Below are 17,074 nucleotides of genomic sequence, written 5' to 3'. Positions count from 1 at the left end.
GAAGCATAATTGTACAAAAACTGGCACCCTTGAATGCTATATGTACTATTGCAGTGTTTTTTAATAATTTGGCTTCCAAGAATTATTTGCATACCTCCACCTCTTTGGGTAAAGTCATTATATATAGTATTCCCAGCACGATACATTCGATCTACATAATATAGATTGTGGCGAAATATGCAATTCTCAATCATCACAGCACCCTTAATGTTGACAAGAGATAAACCAGTTCCTGTACCATTTTCTATAGTCACATTCATGATGGTTACTTTTTTACCTTCCACGATTTGAACGCTAGCAAGTTGCAACCCATCATCACCATGCACTTTTACTCCACAATTGCGTATAATCAAACTCTCCAACAGAAGGTTAGTAATCCTTGTGAACAATAGACCAGCATTGCCACTTGTACAGTTAATCACTGTGCCATCACCACTGCCAATAATACGAAGGTCGTTTATGTCTGAAATATTTAGCAGGGACCTCAGATCAAATGTACAGTGATCCAGGTGTATATCTGTCTTGCTAGTTACAGTTCTCAATGCTTCAAAGGATACATTTCCTTCACTGCAAGGAACATTCAGATAGTTCCAGTCTTTGTTAGTGGTGAACGAGGGACCAAAGTAAAGGCTAAAAATGACGGCAAAAAGAAGTAGGCTAGCCATTGCTTGTGTATACTACTATATAATTATTTTGTCACAACTAGCTAGTCTGTAGGTGTTATATAGATATATACACTAAAGGGCCTGATAATTCCCCACTATACAGCTTTGTAACAGGAGTCAACTTTAGATTATGATTATATAGCTTTCATAAATAACAAATTCAACATTTTCATGTTTTCGTTCTCTTTTCACGGTAATCTTGTCTAAAACATACATGCAGTCATGTATATATAGGGATTGTAGAGACACAAATGTACCTTATAATTATTATGCACTTGACAGTATCAAACTCGGGATTGTATAATGTTTACTTCAATCAAAAATATGATGTTATATAATTATGACTGAGCAAATTGACTATAATTATACTGACATGTGATGTAAGCACAATGACATGCCTTACATTTCCTGCTACAGTGCATGCAGGCTTAAAAATCTGCACCTTTCCTGAGAAATATATTTTGTGTTTCCTGCAAACGTATATACTTAACAAAAGATAGTGCAAAATTTCCCGTGCAGTGTAGGAATCTATAGAATTACACAAAATCCATACACTATAGGAAATTATTAGATCTACCAAAATACCTAGAGGATATTAATACCGACTGCTGCACTATATAATACACAGTCTATATAGTAGAACTGATCTAGACGACCGTGTCAGTATACTATACATGCAGTGATACCATGCAGGAGCCCATAATAAATAATTATATTGAGCTCTGCAGGTGATACCAAGCTGGTGCATGCATGTACATGTATAGCATATTCAAAGCATGCAAACATATAAAGATATAAGAGAAGCTCTGAGTTGATACGCGAAATACAGCCCAGCATATAATGCACCCTGGATGGAATTGAACGCTCGATTTTTTCCATAATTATAGACTTTACATGTTATCTGCTGGTTCATTTATTCTCAGCAAATCAAACACATGCAGTGAGTGTGTTCGTGGACTGTCAAAGCATTGGAGGTACAGCTACGTAAACATGCAGGAAGAAAATTGGCGGCTATATAATGCATATTCAAACCCATAAGCTTATATAGTCTCCATTGTAGAAGACAACAGACTTATAAACTTGTATTACTTTATATAGATCTATATAGTGTAGGTCCAACTGTCAGTGCCATGCAGTAGTTATAATTATAGTATCATCAGAGACACTCGTGGCATGGGAACTGTGAAATGAAAAAGTACGTTTCTGAGACCGTACAATTACTACATGACATCATTATAATATAGCTTCCCAAAGGCAAAACAAAAGAGCAAACAATTTCAGCAGAAACATTCGATAAACAAACAAGCTTGCTGATCCATGACAGTTGTTTTAACAGGAGTAATCTTTGGGACTATAATTATAAAACAACATGCACAGTTAATAATTACCGTATATAGCGTGAAATTTCCGAGGGGCTTAATTTTTATAGTATAATTATGGTAAACTAAGTATGGTTTATCATATTATAGTCTCCCGGGCCATATATATACTATATGATATTATTATAGTATTGATCTTTTAGAGTGCCTGATTGTACAATCAACTGTATACAGTAATACAATGTAGCCTGGTAGCCAGTCATCTTTTAGCAATGGTGCATGAACAATTGTAAACGACGCCCCTTTTGCAGTACATTTTTTTCTTGGAAATACCATCGTTCCGAATTTCCAGAACTCGACGTGAAAACCTGGCTATATACCAGTTCATAATTATGTATGGCGAGACTATGGTTTATCTATATGCTTCAACCACGAAAACCACGAACATTTTGCCCCACGAAAATTACCAGCTATACGGTATTTTAGGAATAGCCTGAGAAACTACAAATTGACTTTGTTTGGCCTTAATAATTATAGCTAGCTTTCTAGTCAACATGAGTCCAGTATAGTAAAACTGATACTGGCCATCTGCAGAATACGTTCAAAGACCAATACCGTTTCTTTGCTGGGCTGTGTATTTCGGTTATCGACTAATTTATTGCTTCGCTTATGTCAGGCTTACGTGTGCAAGTGCTTTAAAAACATTGCTATACTAGATCTACTTATGATCAACTGGATGGTGTAATTATGTGTTGTTATTTGCGTACATGTACATTGTTTACTTAGTTACCAATAGCTGTAAAGAGACCCTGCATGTCTCTCTTGTTTTTGGTGCATGTATGTCTCTGTTTTGTCAGTTGTTATAATTGTCTATATCGTTGTTAATTAAACCCTTGTCAATCTTGAGCGGACTCCGCCGCTTAGCTATAGTTCTTGCACTCAACTCTGCCAATATAATACATGCAGTGGGTTGCCTTTATGACAAAAGTGGCAAAACATTATTGGTGCATGCACTCTTGTTCTCAATCCTAGCTATGATCAATGGTATTGTTCTTCAATTTGAATGTATTCGGCCCTTACTCATGCATGCAGGCACACAGTACACTAAAAGGCATAATTATTTTAGTGGACTGCTGTATCATATATTCGATCTAGCTGCATGTGCATGCTTGAGTTTGTCATACCGTCATACCGTCTTTCCGTCTTTCTTTTAATTACAGCGCTAATTATGATTTTCCAGTGGCGCACAAAAAAACCATAATTCTAGTTTGGCGCTTAGCTATAAGAACGTAGAGTAGATTTACTATAGTAGCTGTTTCCAAGAGGCTATCACAATTGTACATGTACTGTATACATTCTTTGCGAACTTTGCGATGGTTGATCAATTCGCATGGTGCTGTAAGGCCATGCAAAGTCAATTCATAGTTACTCAGGCCCTCCCGCTTGGAAATTATAAATATCACATATGACCTCAAATTAAGAGGATAAATTAATTTTTATATGGTTTTTGGTCATGAATATAATTATGACTAAAATTAATTAGTAAAAATTATGCACTTCCGCTTATTAAGGAAGTTAGGGTGTGTTTTAATTAAAATTCTATGAATATCATTATTATAAACAAATGCCTCAATCCGCTTCCTATTTTAGGAACAATAGCCTGAGAAACTACAAATTGACTTTGCATGGCCTAATTAGAAGTAGATACAGTATCTCTATATAAATGAAATTAAATAATATTATCATTTTTGTATAGCCCAAAAAAATGAAGTACAGTGGAACCTCCATAAAACGGACACCATTGGGGACCAGCCTTTTGGCCGTTATAGAGAGGTGGTCTTCCTTGGGAGGTTTCGATTGCCAGCTATGTATTTTCTATGACTCATTTCTTGCTGCAAATGAATCTTGGAGCTTTGCTAACTGCTTCTTTAGCTCATACAAGCTTTGAAAAGGCTGTAGAGACAAGCTACAGCCAGGTTTTCACGATTGTACAAAATAATGCTATCTCAGCAATAATTTTCTGCTAATTCTGGGTGTGGCTGTCCGTTCTGGGAGGTAATTTTCCATTGCTAAAGCTAGTTGGGGACTAGAAAGCTGCTCGTTATACGGAGTAGAGAGGTGGTCGCTCCTGAGAGGTTGCTTTACAATTGAAGTCATTGTAGTTTCAATCCGGACCTGAGCTCTTGGCCGTTATATAGCGTGTGGTTGCTCTTTGGAGGTGGTCGTTAATGGAGGTTCCACTGTACATGTAGACAAAAGTACTAGCTACGATGGAAGATTAAACATTCATTTGCTATTAGTCTTTCTCCAAAGCAATTGCTTTACAATCATTGAGAATATTTTGAGCTTCATTCGGAATTGGGAATACATCACTAAACTCGACTGAAAATCCAGCTTGTTTGAAAGAGCTCGTCACATTTTCAAACGTAAGACCCAAATTAAACATCTTCTCCTCTCCATTCATATACCAGCTCTCTTCCAGCGAAATCAGGCTAGTTAGGTATCCTTGGGGTCGGACCAGCTTGCATAGTCATAGAAGCGTTTCTTGATAGCTCTCAATCGTTTTGCATACGACTTCACAACAAAAGTTGAAAGAGATGACATCAAACCATTCAGAACGATCACCAATATCGAGAATTCCGTTGGGGTCTTCTTTGAGAATATCACATGTTACAATCGTCTTGATTTTACTTCTTAGCGACGTCACTCGACTTTGTGATTCACCAACCTTGCCCTCTAATGATCCCACAATGTGATTAAAGTATGGAGTCCAATCATGAGCTTCAGCATCTTTATTTACCCAGAGCTCCACCTGTTCGAGATTCGGTTTGGAAAAGTCAGCGAAAGTGATGTCGGCAAAATACGGTGCAGCACTTATGAGAGGGTAAATTACGGGTCCACCACCTAGCTCGAGAAGCCTTGCTTTAGGCTTTAGTGGGATCCCAAGAGCTATGGAACGTTTGGTAAAAGTGGTGGTAGCACTGGAGGTAAAATGGCTGCACTCCTCTCTCCTCATCAATGATGCCATTGGGAGCAACAAATCTTCTCTGCAAGTAGGTCTTTGCATTAAAGTGTTGATACTTCTCAGATTGGTGGCTTGCATGTAGATCCATCAGGCCGCTAGCATGCAGTCCTGAGTCCAAACATAGATGTAGGAGAGAGGGATTGGAAACGGAAGTGGGCCTCGGAAAACATCCGCGCCTCGCTTTCTTGTCTTCTTTTCTTGCCTCAAATGAGGAAAACTCATTGTAAGCGGTGAAAGAAGAGAGAAAGAGACACAATCAACAGTGCATTGGTACATAGTAATAGTAAGGAGAATGTGCAGAGCTATAGTGGTATTGGATACTTGTTTCACAGTAGATATAAAATCATCAGAGGATGCTTAGTTCCCTGAAATTGTGAATGTATTTGTGACTGTCAGAGGCTTCTCTTTTGCTGCCAACTTAAAATTAAATGAAAAAGAAAACCATCAAGAAGTCCACTAGTTTGAGGCAATAACCATGATCATTCACACGACAAGATACATAATACACCATGTAACTTTCTTAATTGTTTTCATTTTTGATGAATCAGTTGTACGAAGTTTCTATATATACTAGGCTGGTGAGCGTACATTTCAATTTCCAATTCATTAAGTATAATTACATACACTTGGAGACAGCAAAACACTCCACAGCACTGCCAGTTGCTTTCTAAGTGTAAAACGGGTGGGATCAAACCGAACAACATTAACAAAAACTTACACGATAAAAATGATTATTACAGCTATAATTATGATTAGTTTAGCACTCTAATCAGACAGTCTTAGATGGAGAGAAGCTGGTGAGGTATACAAGAGTGTATATATAGCCGGAACAGCCAATAACATTTACGAGGGCGGTGACGTGTAGGGGTGTAGAGAGAGGAGGGGTATTCTTCGGTATTCTTCTGTCTTCTTTTCTTCAGCGTACTCAGTAAGTTTTGGCTTGCGAGGTATTGCTATATAAAATATAGATGAAACAGCATTTGTAGTAGTTAAATATCTCGGGCCTACAGGCCCTTCACCACAATCTACTACCGGGCCAACAACAATTGTGAGGTAAAAATAGGTGACTACACATTCATGCACACAAAAGCTATACATCCACCTGATCCAAAACTAATGCTCTTGGGGTGATCACCAATCATAAGGGAATGTATGCCTAAAATTAAAATTTCTGTAACGCTTAGCATATTCCCAAAAAAGGGATCTTTAGTGGTGCTCTTTAATTCAACTTTTTTCTAGCACTAAATTCTACCAGCTGATGTATGACTAATTTTCTTTGGCTTGGGGTGATACCACATGATTTACCAACAAGCGTATTGAAGTATACGACCTAAACATTAATCATTTCAGAGAAAAAGGGATAAATGTGTACAATACAAGATTAAACTTACCTAAATTCAATGAAGAAGATAGTTGCAACGGTAAATAGAGCTTGAATAATGGTTACCGTATATGCTCGATCAGACGCCTCTCTTGTGTAAAGGCCGCACTCAAATAGTAGCCTCCCTTGCTAGCAAAATGAAACATTTAGTAGCCGCTCTCAAATAGTAGCCTCAGTGAACTTTGACTCTAGCATTTCTGCACGTGGCAGCCAAAAAAATTATTACTAGCAGCTAGCTACATGTACGTAGCTACAAGTAGCAGCTTGTTAGTGCTTCACAAAGACTTTCTCATGGCAGAGTTCAAGTTTATGCAGGTGAAAACAACTTTTGATGACAAACTAAATTATCTGGAGCTAATAAACGCCGCTCTTGAACAGTGGAAAAAAGGAGGTCGGACATATCACCAATACTCCCACTTATGACCTTTTATTAGACATTCCAGGCTTTTTCGTTTGTGCTGACTCAGCAGTAGCGTCTACTGTACTTTAGCCTCGAGACCAGGCCCCTTGATCGGCCTGGTCTCGAGGCTAACTGTACTTCTGCTCGCTTTGGCATTCTTGAGCGTTTATCTGTCTTGTATTACGTCTCCTGTTAGTCTATGAGTCGTAGTAGTTTAAAAATATCGTTGCTACACCTGCTATATTAAAACAGAAGTCAAAAAAACAAGGAAAGTGCAGCAACAACTGGAACTTCTTGACTAATCTTAGTTTCTGCCTTATTACTTCGAGTATGACTATGCTACTCACTTTCTAGTGTCACTGAGTATTGTTAGCATAATTTTCTACTAGTATAAAAGGCTGTGATCGTTTGCAGCCTTTTGGCTTAGCTAGGATAGCTACTTTCTCTCGCTTTCTCTAAGTTTCCACAGAATTGGAGGTTACAAAGAAAATTAGAAGATTAATTAACAATCATGACCAACCTGGTAAATGCAAAGAAAAGTGGGTGTATCTCAGTATTAGACACCCACTTTTCTTTGCAAGTCATCAAAAACAACACCCAATATTTCAGAGAGCTAGCTAGCTAGCGGCAAGGCACAGATTTGAAATGGCTACTAAAGAGCAGAACCAAAGTAAAGACCGTCATGTTTAGGGTTTATAACCTTAGCAATCGTGGGTTTATAAAACGTTTTAATAATTGCATGCTAAAGCATAAAACCCCCATTGGTGATTGCTATAACCTTGTGTGCTTGCTTATCTGTTTTCAGAGCTCACAATTGACAATCTGAAAACAGAAATGAAACTGACTGATGAGCAGCTCAATACAGCAATACAAGAACCAGATCTACCTGAGTTAGCAGCATGTTTCGACAATGTTCACAAAGGCTATCTTGAAAAACTGGAGCTCTTACCTGGAGAACAAACTGATGTTAGGACTAGAGCATATGTAGATGGCACTCTGGCAGGAATGTTGCTGGCTTTGAAATTCTGGATACTGACCAACGGACTAGACGCCACTTTCCAAGCTCTGCTACTCATCATACTCTCCCTGCTCAAAAGAGACGTTGCTATTCGAGTGTGCAAGTACTTGCAATTGTCTGACAAATGTGAGTCTGTCATGTGAGAGTGTGGTCATTGTGTCGTCATTGTGATACCATACATTGTGGGAATGATTGCAACCAAATAAGGGATTGTCAACTTAATTTCTGTAGTAAGGGTGCCCACACATAGTAACAAATTGACATAATTTAACCACAAAAATGCACCGGTTAGATCCTGAGACTTGCACACGCAGTATTTAATTTCAATGCAGTATTTAATTTCAATGCGTGCGCTAGTATAGTAGTAACCACAAGTAACAACATAGTGGTTTTGTGAGAATGTCTTCAATTAAATTAACTACAAGCTGCAAAAGAAAATCAGGTAGCTACACAAACAATCCAATAAATACAGAGAGCCAGATTTGTAGCAAAGGAGTGCCTTCAGTAGTAGATGGGAAAAACGTAAGTGTGCCAATAGACCCCAGTCTCGGTACAATCAGCACGAGTGTCCGAGTTCCTCAACTAGCATTAGTCACACAACAGGTTGTTGAAGTTGCTATTGTTACACACATGCAATTCTCTATTATACTATCACTAGGAATGGTACTCACCTATTGTTTTGTTTCCCTAGACTCCACCACCTCGTGTCCTCTCTCCCGAGAGAGGGTCCTGCTGAACCACAAGCTGTCCTCGTACAGGGACTACCTACAAAGTCGCTACAAAACACAAGTATCCACATCAGCCACACAATGGCCTCCCGTCCCAACAAAGAAAATTTTAAAACTAGCCATGATTCAGAGGGAAGAAATACAGAGAGGAAGAATCGACGATGAATTTGTTAGACTAACAATTACCGGGAAAATTGATGATATTTTACTTAAAAAAACTCCGGTTAACTTGACTAACATTTTCTCTGAGATTGAGGATACACGAAACTTTGTGTTGATTGAAGGAGCTCCCGGCTCTGGCAAGAGCACCCTTGCTCTGCACATCTGTCGGGAGTGGGCAAAGGGGAAACTTTTCCAAGAGTTCGATATTGCAATCCTCGTGAGACTGAGAGATCCACTTGTTAGAGAAGCAAAGACAATTACTGACATACTTCCCTGCATCGATATGGCCATGGCTAATGAGACAGAGGCAGTAATAAAATCATTGTATGGCAAAGGTGTACTGTGGGTGCTGGATGGATGGGACGAGCTTCCTTCTGACCTCCCTAGAGACTCCATTATCAACAAACTAATTCGACCAGATATGTCACAAGAAAGTCCACTACACGAATCAGCTGTGATTTTAACATCTCGACCGTCATCTTCGGCTGAGCTCCACCCACTAGTCTCGTCCAGGGTGGAGGTATTGGGGTTCACTTCACATGAACTAGAACAGTACTTCACCAAGTGTCTGCAAGGTGACTCACAAGCTGTGCGGACTCTACTGGAGAGAATTCGAGAGAACCCAGTGGTAGAAGGTAGCTGCTACCTCCCCCTCAATGCTTCCATTGTCGTTAATTGCTTCCTTTCTGATAACCACTCACTCCCAACATCCAACCACGGGATATTCACATCAGTTGTCCAGAGCTCTCTCAAGAGATACCTCCAGGATAGGTTGGGGAAGACCACTCCTGTGGGAGACATCACATCCCCAGACTCACTGCCCCCAGAAATCAGAACACAGTCCGTACAAATTTGTCAACTTGCATATCATGGGATTGAAAAAAACAAAATAACATTTACTGACAGGGATTTGGCTGCTCTTCGCATTACGAAGGAAATTTCAAACGTTGGATTATTACAAACTGTTCCTAGTATCATTAACGATTGTCATCTGGTTTACTACTGCTTTCTTCACCTGTCTATTCAAGAGCTACTAGCAGCAATCCACATCTCTCTCATGTCTCCCAAGCAACAAATCTCTGTCTTCCAGAAGCTGCTTTGTAATCCTCGGTTCAATGCAGTCTTCCAGTTTTATGCTGGTATCACCAAACTAAGAACTAGTAGACCAATCCTCAGTTTGCTACCTCAATTCTTGCGTCCAAAAATGAGAAAGAGAAAGAGTATGAGTCGAAGATCCTTTTGTTGTCCCTCATCAATTGTTTGTACGAAGCTGAAGACTCATCACTGTGTGTATTTGTGGCTAATCTTCTTAATCACAATCTAGATCTTTATTTCACTACAATGAATCCTATTGACTGCCTTTCTGTTGGATATTTCGTATCAGTTTGTTCCAACACCAGTAATGGATTCACACTGAACCTCACTAGTTGCTCTATTGGTGACCAAGGCTGCAAATTTCTGGCCCGAGGACTCTCCAAGTGTTCACACTCACACTCCGAGATTAATTTTGACCTTAGCAATAATGATATTCATGAAGAAGGGATACACCACATCGCTGAGGTGATCGAGAACACTATTTCAATATTTACATTGATTTTGTCTATTAATGCCATTGGCAACAGTGGCCTTAGCACACTCTGCGAGGCCTTATCAACTAATACATCAGTAAAGACTCTCGATTTCTCCAAGTGCTTCCTATCTCTCAATGATCACGGAGCAATCCCTCGACTACTGAACACAAACACTACTCTTGAAATCCTCAACTTGTCAAACAATGTTATTGGTAACACTGAACTGAAGAATATCTGTGAGGCCTTGTCAACTAATACATCATTAAAGAGCCTGGACCTGGGCAGATGCTCACTAACAGTATCAGATGACAATGGAGCTGCCCTCTATCAACTTCTGAATACAAACAATTCCCTTGAACATCTTGATTTGTCTTATAATACAGTGACTAGCTGTCATCACATTGCTGCTGGACTTGCAGTCAATAAGACTCTGAGAACATTGCACTTGGGTTACTGTAAACTGACTGATCAGAGTATCGAGGAGCTATCAACTGGACTGATTAGCAATACAGAAACACTGAACATTATGGGTAATGACTCAATAACAGAAGATGGAATGAAGATACTTGCCAGACATCTAACCACCCACTGCTCTGAACTAACACTATTGGCGGTATCCTATCCCCTAAGATCCCGTATCGAGACTGTATTCAGGGACGCTAACAAAGAGAGGAAGAGAAATGGACTGACTCAGATTGATGCATTCTAATTTAAAGTTTTGACAATAATAATTTTATTCTGCCATAATGATATTCAATGTGATAATTTGCGATAGTGTAGTAAAAACAAATTTAAGGTTTTTACAACTATAGCGCAGTAATAATGAAATGCGCTGTAAATTGTCAATGAATATAATTATAATTATACATGCAAGTAATTAGCTAGTGAAATCCACGCCTTTTGTTTATAGGAAGATGAGCAGATTAACGTTCACTTTGGCCCTCCCAAGCATCTTCATGATTGCCAGGCCCTCGTATTGCAGCTGAAGGAGGTCCTGTGTGGGGAGAAGAGAGGGCAGTGAAACACTTCAACTGGTACAAGACAAAGAATGCATATATTGTAAGATACACTTACATAATTATTCTTCAGCATAATTATACCAACACTATACCTGAGATCTTAGTCTAATTAATACAGTAAACTTCTTGAACAGTTTACGCACCTATACCAAATTAACACCCTCACCTGGAGGACCAGCTCCACCTTCTCTATCTGCCTGACGTGATCTCAAACACAACACTTCTAAACCTGAACCTGGGCGAGTAAGAAATAATGTTCATACAATTATTGCTTGTAATGTTACACGTAAGACTGGGGCGTAAAATAAGTCAATAGGCTCACACTGGAATTGTTAAAGTCAGTAGAGCCTGAGCTTCAGTCAAAAAGTGGACAAAAGTATACGCACCAGAGCAATTAATACCGTATAGCGGGTAATTTTCGTGGGGTAAAAAATTATTTTCGTGGGCAAGCTGACCTCCGCAAAATTTTAACGTAGGTGTGGCTTACCAGAACGTTTGAATGCAGTGCAGGCAATGAGTGACTAAACGAAATTTTTACTCCTTAAAATCACCGTTTTCGAGTTAAACGAATTTTTTACCCTACGAAAATTCCCTGCTATAATTATGGTAGCACATGTTGATGGATAATCATTGTTGAGCACTGCAACCACAATGTAGTAAATATTGGGTATAATCAGTATTTTGGTTGGCTTCTGTTATGATGGTCAGTAACAAGCCAACAAAAGCAATCTGAATCATAACTTGAAATTACCTGTAAAATGCAAATCCCTTATAATGGAAAACTTTATGGGTGCTTTAATTTGGCAATTTACCGAAGATTGCCAAATTAAATATTCTGGTGGACACAACGTCACTGTATATAGTATTGCATTGCATTCGCCAAATAATCACCAAATGTTCCAGCTGTACAGAACATCAACTCTCCTCATATTTCATCTAACTGAAGTGATTGCGATGGCATCATTCTCAGTCTCAACTCACATCAACCTCCAGCATGGGGTGGGTCGATCACAGTGGCATAACACACAAACTGTGCAAAGAAACAGGAAAACATAATAAACTCTTAACCAACAGATACAATCATGGAAGTTACAGTAGCCCTCATATAAAAGTTCCCGTTGCGTTTCAGTTGCACGTAACGTTCCCGTTTTTACGGAGTCAGAAAACGCTAACTAAACGGTAGCGTATTATTCATAAACGCACCGTAATTACCTACACCGTTCTAGGAGAAAAAACGGGTGGAATTTGCTGAGTTAGCAATAATAATTTTTATTTATTCTGTACGTACTAAGCAAACTACAAATGTACTAACTTCTCTAGTGTAATCCAGGGGCATACAAATAGCACTGGGAATACTGCAGAACTTACATGCAAGGCTGGAAGAAGATGAGAAAGTTGGTAGTAGCAAGGATCTCTCAGTCTGGAATCTTAGATACAGCTACATTATATTATGATCTGATTGTACTATTACTTTTGTTGAACACTTCATTATAAATTATACACTATCGTATACAATGTCCTGTATCATTAAAACATCATGTCAAATGAAGAAAATATAAATATAAATGTTTAAACTAAATGTCAGTAATTATTCTAACTAGATCTAGCTCGCCTTGACCTTGCTTCTTAGGGATTCTGTACTTGCTCCGTAGCTGTTTGTGAAGGATGAGGATTCTTTGTTTAGTAGAACAGTTCACCAGCTTGATTTCTTGGAACACTAGCCAGCTAGCTACGGAGCAAATCATGCAGCTACACGTGCGAACGTTATTTCAGAATTAAAACGGTTATTTCCGTACCGTATTAAATTTTAATGAGCTGGCTTCCGTTTTCATTCCGTTTCTACGCGAACCGTTGTACGCAAATTGAACGGTACGGAACGGGAACTTTTATATGAGGGCTACTGTACTAAGGTTTTAGCATCAAAATGTCTCTGTAGTTAGGACAGGATTTACAATAAGTCCTTTTGTTAAGTCCAGCAATTGTAATAACTTGTGATAAGCTACACATGTACAGTAGCCCTCATATAAAAGTTCCCGTTGCGTTTCAGTTGCACGTAACGTTCCCGTTTTTACGGAGTCAGAAAAGGCTAACTAAACGGTAGCGTATTATTCATAAACGCACCGTAATTACCTACACCGTTCTAGGAGAAAAAACGGGTGGAATTTGCTGAGTTAGCAATAATAATTTTTATTTATTCTGTATGTACTAAGCAAGCTACAAATGTACTAACTTCTCTAGTGTAATCCAGGGGCATACAAATAGCACTGGGAATACTGCAGAACTTACATGCAAGGCTGGAAGAAGATGAGAAAGTTGGTAGTAGCAAGTCAACCGGATCTCTCAGTCTGGAATCTTAGATACAGCTACATTATATTATGATCTGATTGTACTATTACTTTTGTTGAACACTTCATTATAAATTATACACTATCGTATACAATGTCCTGTATCATTAAAACATCATGTCAAATGAAGAATAACAAATTCATGTACAGTGCTATAAATATAAATATAAATGTTCAAACTAAATGTCAGTAATTATTCTAACTAGATCTAGCTCGCCTTGACCTTGCTTCTTAGGGATTCTGTACTTGCTTCGTAGCTGTTTGTGAAGGATGAGGATTCTTTGTTTAGTAGAACAGTTCACCAGCTTGATTTCTTGGAACACTAGCCAGCTAGCTACGGAGCAAATCATGCAGCTACACGTGCGAACGTTATTTCAGAATTAAAACGGTTATTTCCGTACCGTATTAAATTTTAATGAGCTGGCTTCCGTTTTCATTCCGTTTCTACGCGAACCGTTGTACGCAAATTGAACGGTACGGAACGGGAACTTTTATATGAGGGCTACTGTAGCAAAGTGCACACACACACAGACACATCCACGCACGTGTTGAGAGGAATCTTGTCTTTGTTGGCATGGTGATCTACGAGACGATGCCAGAGTAGGGCCTGTGTGATGGGCTCTCGTATGAGGAGCAATTGGACGAGGGAGGCAAACAGTTGCCCTGGGAACGCAGTCTCCAGCACTGATGCGTGACAGGTGTCAGCCACCGCCCTCAAACACTTGACCAGGGAGGTAGTCAACATGGGGCTGCATAATAAAGGAGAGAATACAATTATGGAAGCATGCAGTCTATTGTGCATGGTCACATAATTATAAGCAGATCATTCTCTTTGCCCTCGTCCTCGGAGGTTTACTGCCATAAATTCTGATGTATATGGACAATAAGTATAACTACTCAAAGGTTACTGCTATAAACATGTTTTACGAAGGCACCAGAATCAGAGAACATGTACATGTACAAACAGTGTTTATGACAGGAAACTAAACATATACATGTACACAAACAGCTAAATGAAGCAACTGCTTTAAAATATCATTCTCACCTGTTTTGAGTGTCCTGAGCTGCCAGAGGATGTACAGGCAGTCCAGTGGTGGCTCCGCTATCAAGACCCCCTGAGGCCACGGGTACATAAGAGTTGATGAGCCCCAGTATATCTGGCTTGTGATAGTCAGGAAGGACTCCTGCAAACTCCCCCACAGTGATATAGTGATGGATTGCTGAAAGGTCAGAGAGGACGTGAGGTCGGAGGGGCCTTCTGAAACAGTTTCTATGGAGATACGGAGGTGGCGGACCAGTGTACGGAATATATCCAGTACAGACGGACCTGCATGAGTGGACACAAGCTAAGTAATGTAAATACATGTATGCAGATTAAAGCGTGGAATTAAACCGTGTCAAAACATACATGTACAGTCATGCAGAAACTTTAATAACAGCTATGAAAGCATCTACGTATGAAGAATAAATGCGTATAGCCTTCTTTAGAAAATGGCCCAAAAATAGTGTTGAAACCATACAAGTACTTTACCATGGAGACTCACCTAGAGAGCTGTCTGCTGCCACGGCAACACACTTAGAGAGTGTGCCGAGGATCCCTTGTTTGGTCTCCCAGGACTCCTTCACCTTGGCATCCAGGTGGTCCACCAGCGACTGGACGGCCTTGTACCGATCCTGTCTCTGTGGGGGTACATGTACAGTGGATAATGTACAGTGGGGGCCTGTGGGGGTACGTGTTAGATACTGTACACTGGGGGGCTGTGGGGGATAAGATAATGTACACTGGGGGGGCTGTGGGGGGATAAGATAATGTACACTGGGGGGCTGTGGGGGTACGTGTTAGATACTGTACACTGGAGGGCTGTGGGGGATAAGATAATGTACACTGGGGGGCTGTGGGGGTACGTGTTAGATACTGTACACTGGGGGCTGTGGGGGATAAGATACTGTACACTGGGGGGCTGTGGGGGATAAGATAATGTACACTGGGGGGCTGTGGGGGTACGTGTTAGATACTGTACACTGGGAGCTGTGGGGGATAAGATACTGTACACTGGGGGGCTGTGGGGGATAAGATAATGTACACTGGGGGGCTGTGGGGGTACGTGTTAGATACTGTACACTGGGGACTGTGGGGGATAAGATAATGTACACTGGGGGGCTGTGGGGGGATAAGATAATGTACACTGGGGGCTGTGGGGGGATAAGATAATGTACACTGGGGGGCTGTGGGGGGATAAGATAATGTACACTGGGGGGTACATGTCTACACTGTAAGTGGACACTGGAGGGAACAATTGAAATGCTTGAATAAACAATCCTGTTCAGAAAGTGACGGAGTATGTTGGACCTGAAAGCTATCAATGTTACACAACAGAATAAAGCAGAGAGCAACGAAATACTGTTGACAGTCCGTTGTGGACAGTCAAGTCAGAATTTACAGTCGATCGTATGACCACAAGTATTTTTATGATGCACTATACACTATGGTGAGAACACTTGGCCATCAGTGCATGTATATACGTGTACCTGCATGGCTTCCACAACGATGACGTACACACCAGCTGTGAATTCCTTGTCCGATATCCATAGTTTGTTTAGGTCAAAGTGTCTACAAGGGGAGCAATGGAGTGTTACTACATGTACATACACAGGAAATGAGACAATGGTTGTCATAGTACTAGACCTGCTGAGACAACATTGTACAATAGGTCATAGCACTTTACTAACATCAGGAGTTCAATAAGAATCCTAATGAACTCCTGCTGAATGCAGTTCCATTTAAGTTACACCTATTAGGGAAATCACCTTGCCTACAAGTACAGTGTTGTAACACCTACGTACGCACAATGTATATACATATACATTAGGGAAACCACCTTGCCTACAAGTAGCACCGACGCACACGAGGCATTGACTGACTTACTGCAGTATTGGCTTGAGGACACTATCGATGTGAGAGAGTCCGGCAAAAGTGATGAGCTCAGTGAGATTATCCTGAGAGTACCCTCCCAGACTGTCCCCCTCCTCCACAACAGGCTGGATCTCACCAGACTCTCTGTCAGAGTGGGAGGGAGGTTACTATTGGCACACACTGTATAATTATCTAAGACCATCAATAGGTAAGTTTGATACAGACTGAGGCTATCAACATTTACTCATTGAAGTATGTGTATTAGCTAGTGCTCCAGGAGTAGAACTGAAGCAAATTGTAGTGACTTTCCTAGACAGTATACCTTGACTGGGCGACACTATCTTGTTCATGTGATCTAGGTCCCAAATGTTCATCTGGAGGTTGTCTTGCCGACCAATCTTCTTTATCACTCCCCTCAGCCCTTGCAACCCAGCCATCCGCGTCCTGTGTGAGGTGTAGTGGGGAGGGGTGGAGTTGGTGATGAAAGCAATGTGATCACAAGTTATGCATGTGGCAGAGTACCCTAA

General features: G+C 40.2%; 3 protein-coding genes, 1 long non-coding RNA gene and 1 pseudogene across 5 annotated transcripts; 2 read left to right on the top strand and 3 right to left on the bottom strand.

The window, feature by feature from the left end:
* Positions 1-4,514: 4,514 nt before the first annotated feature.
* LOC135338968 (nicotinamide N-methyltransferase-like) lies at positions 4,515-5,012 on the bottom strand. The gene has a single exon (XM_064535059.1). The coding sequence runs from the start codon at positions 5,010-5,012 to the stop codon at positions 4,515-4,517; it is 498 nt and encodes a 165-aa protein (XP_064391129.1).
* A 680-nt stretch (positions 5,013-5,692) lies between these two features.
* Positions 5,693-7,879, bottom strand: LOC135338799 (uncharacterized). 2 transcript variants are annotated; one of them, XR_010395770.1, is made up of 2 exons: positions 7,740-7,879; positions 5,693-7,612 (listed from the first exon to the last, which is right to left on the bottom strand). It is a non-coding gene; the product is annotated as an uncharacterized LOC135338799 (long non-coding RNA). The 2 variants fall into 2 exon arrangements; XR_010395769.1 differs by having other exon boundaries at positions 7,677-7,818.
* On the top strand, positions 7,353-10,027 carry LOC135338797 (NACHT, LRR and PYD domains-containing protein 12-like). Its single transcript, XM_064534876.1, has 3 exons — positions 7,353-7,460; positions 7,596-7,934; positions 8,500-10,027. Exons 1-3 carry the CDS (start codon positions 7,436-7,438, stop codon positions 10,020-10,022), a joined length of 1,887 nt encoding a protein of 628 aa, XP_064390946.1. The 5' UTR covers positions 7,353-7,435; the 3' UTR covers positions 10,023-10,027.
* Positions 10,028-10,039: 12 nt separating this feature from the next.
* LOC135338798 (protein NLRC3-like) lies at positions 10,040-10,978 on the top strand. Its single transcript, XM_064534877.1, has one exon. It carries the CDS (start codon positions 10,040-10,042, stop codon positions 10,976-10,978), a length of 939 nt encoding a protein of 312 aa, XP_064390947.1.
* Positions 10,979-11,173: 195 nt separating this feature from the next.
* The window catches only part of LOC135338967 (protein EFR3 homolog B-like), a 90,304-nt pseudogene continuing 84,403 nt past the window's right edge, over positions 11,174-17,074 (bottom strand).

Source organism: Halichondria panicea, chromosome 7 (genome assembly GCF_963675165.1).
Source record: "Halichondria panicea chromosome 7, odHalPani1.1, whole genome shotgun sequence".
In the NCBI taxonomy this organism is placed as follows: domain Eukaryota; kingdom Metazoa; phylum Porifera; class Demospongiae; order Suberitida; family Halichondriidae; genus Halichondria; species Halichondria panicea.
The sequence above is the reverse complement of the archived record's forward strand: the minus strand, read 5'-3'. Positions and strand labels throughout refer to the sequence as shown.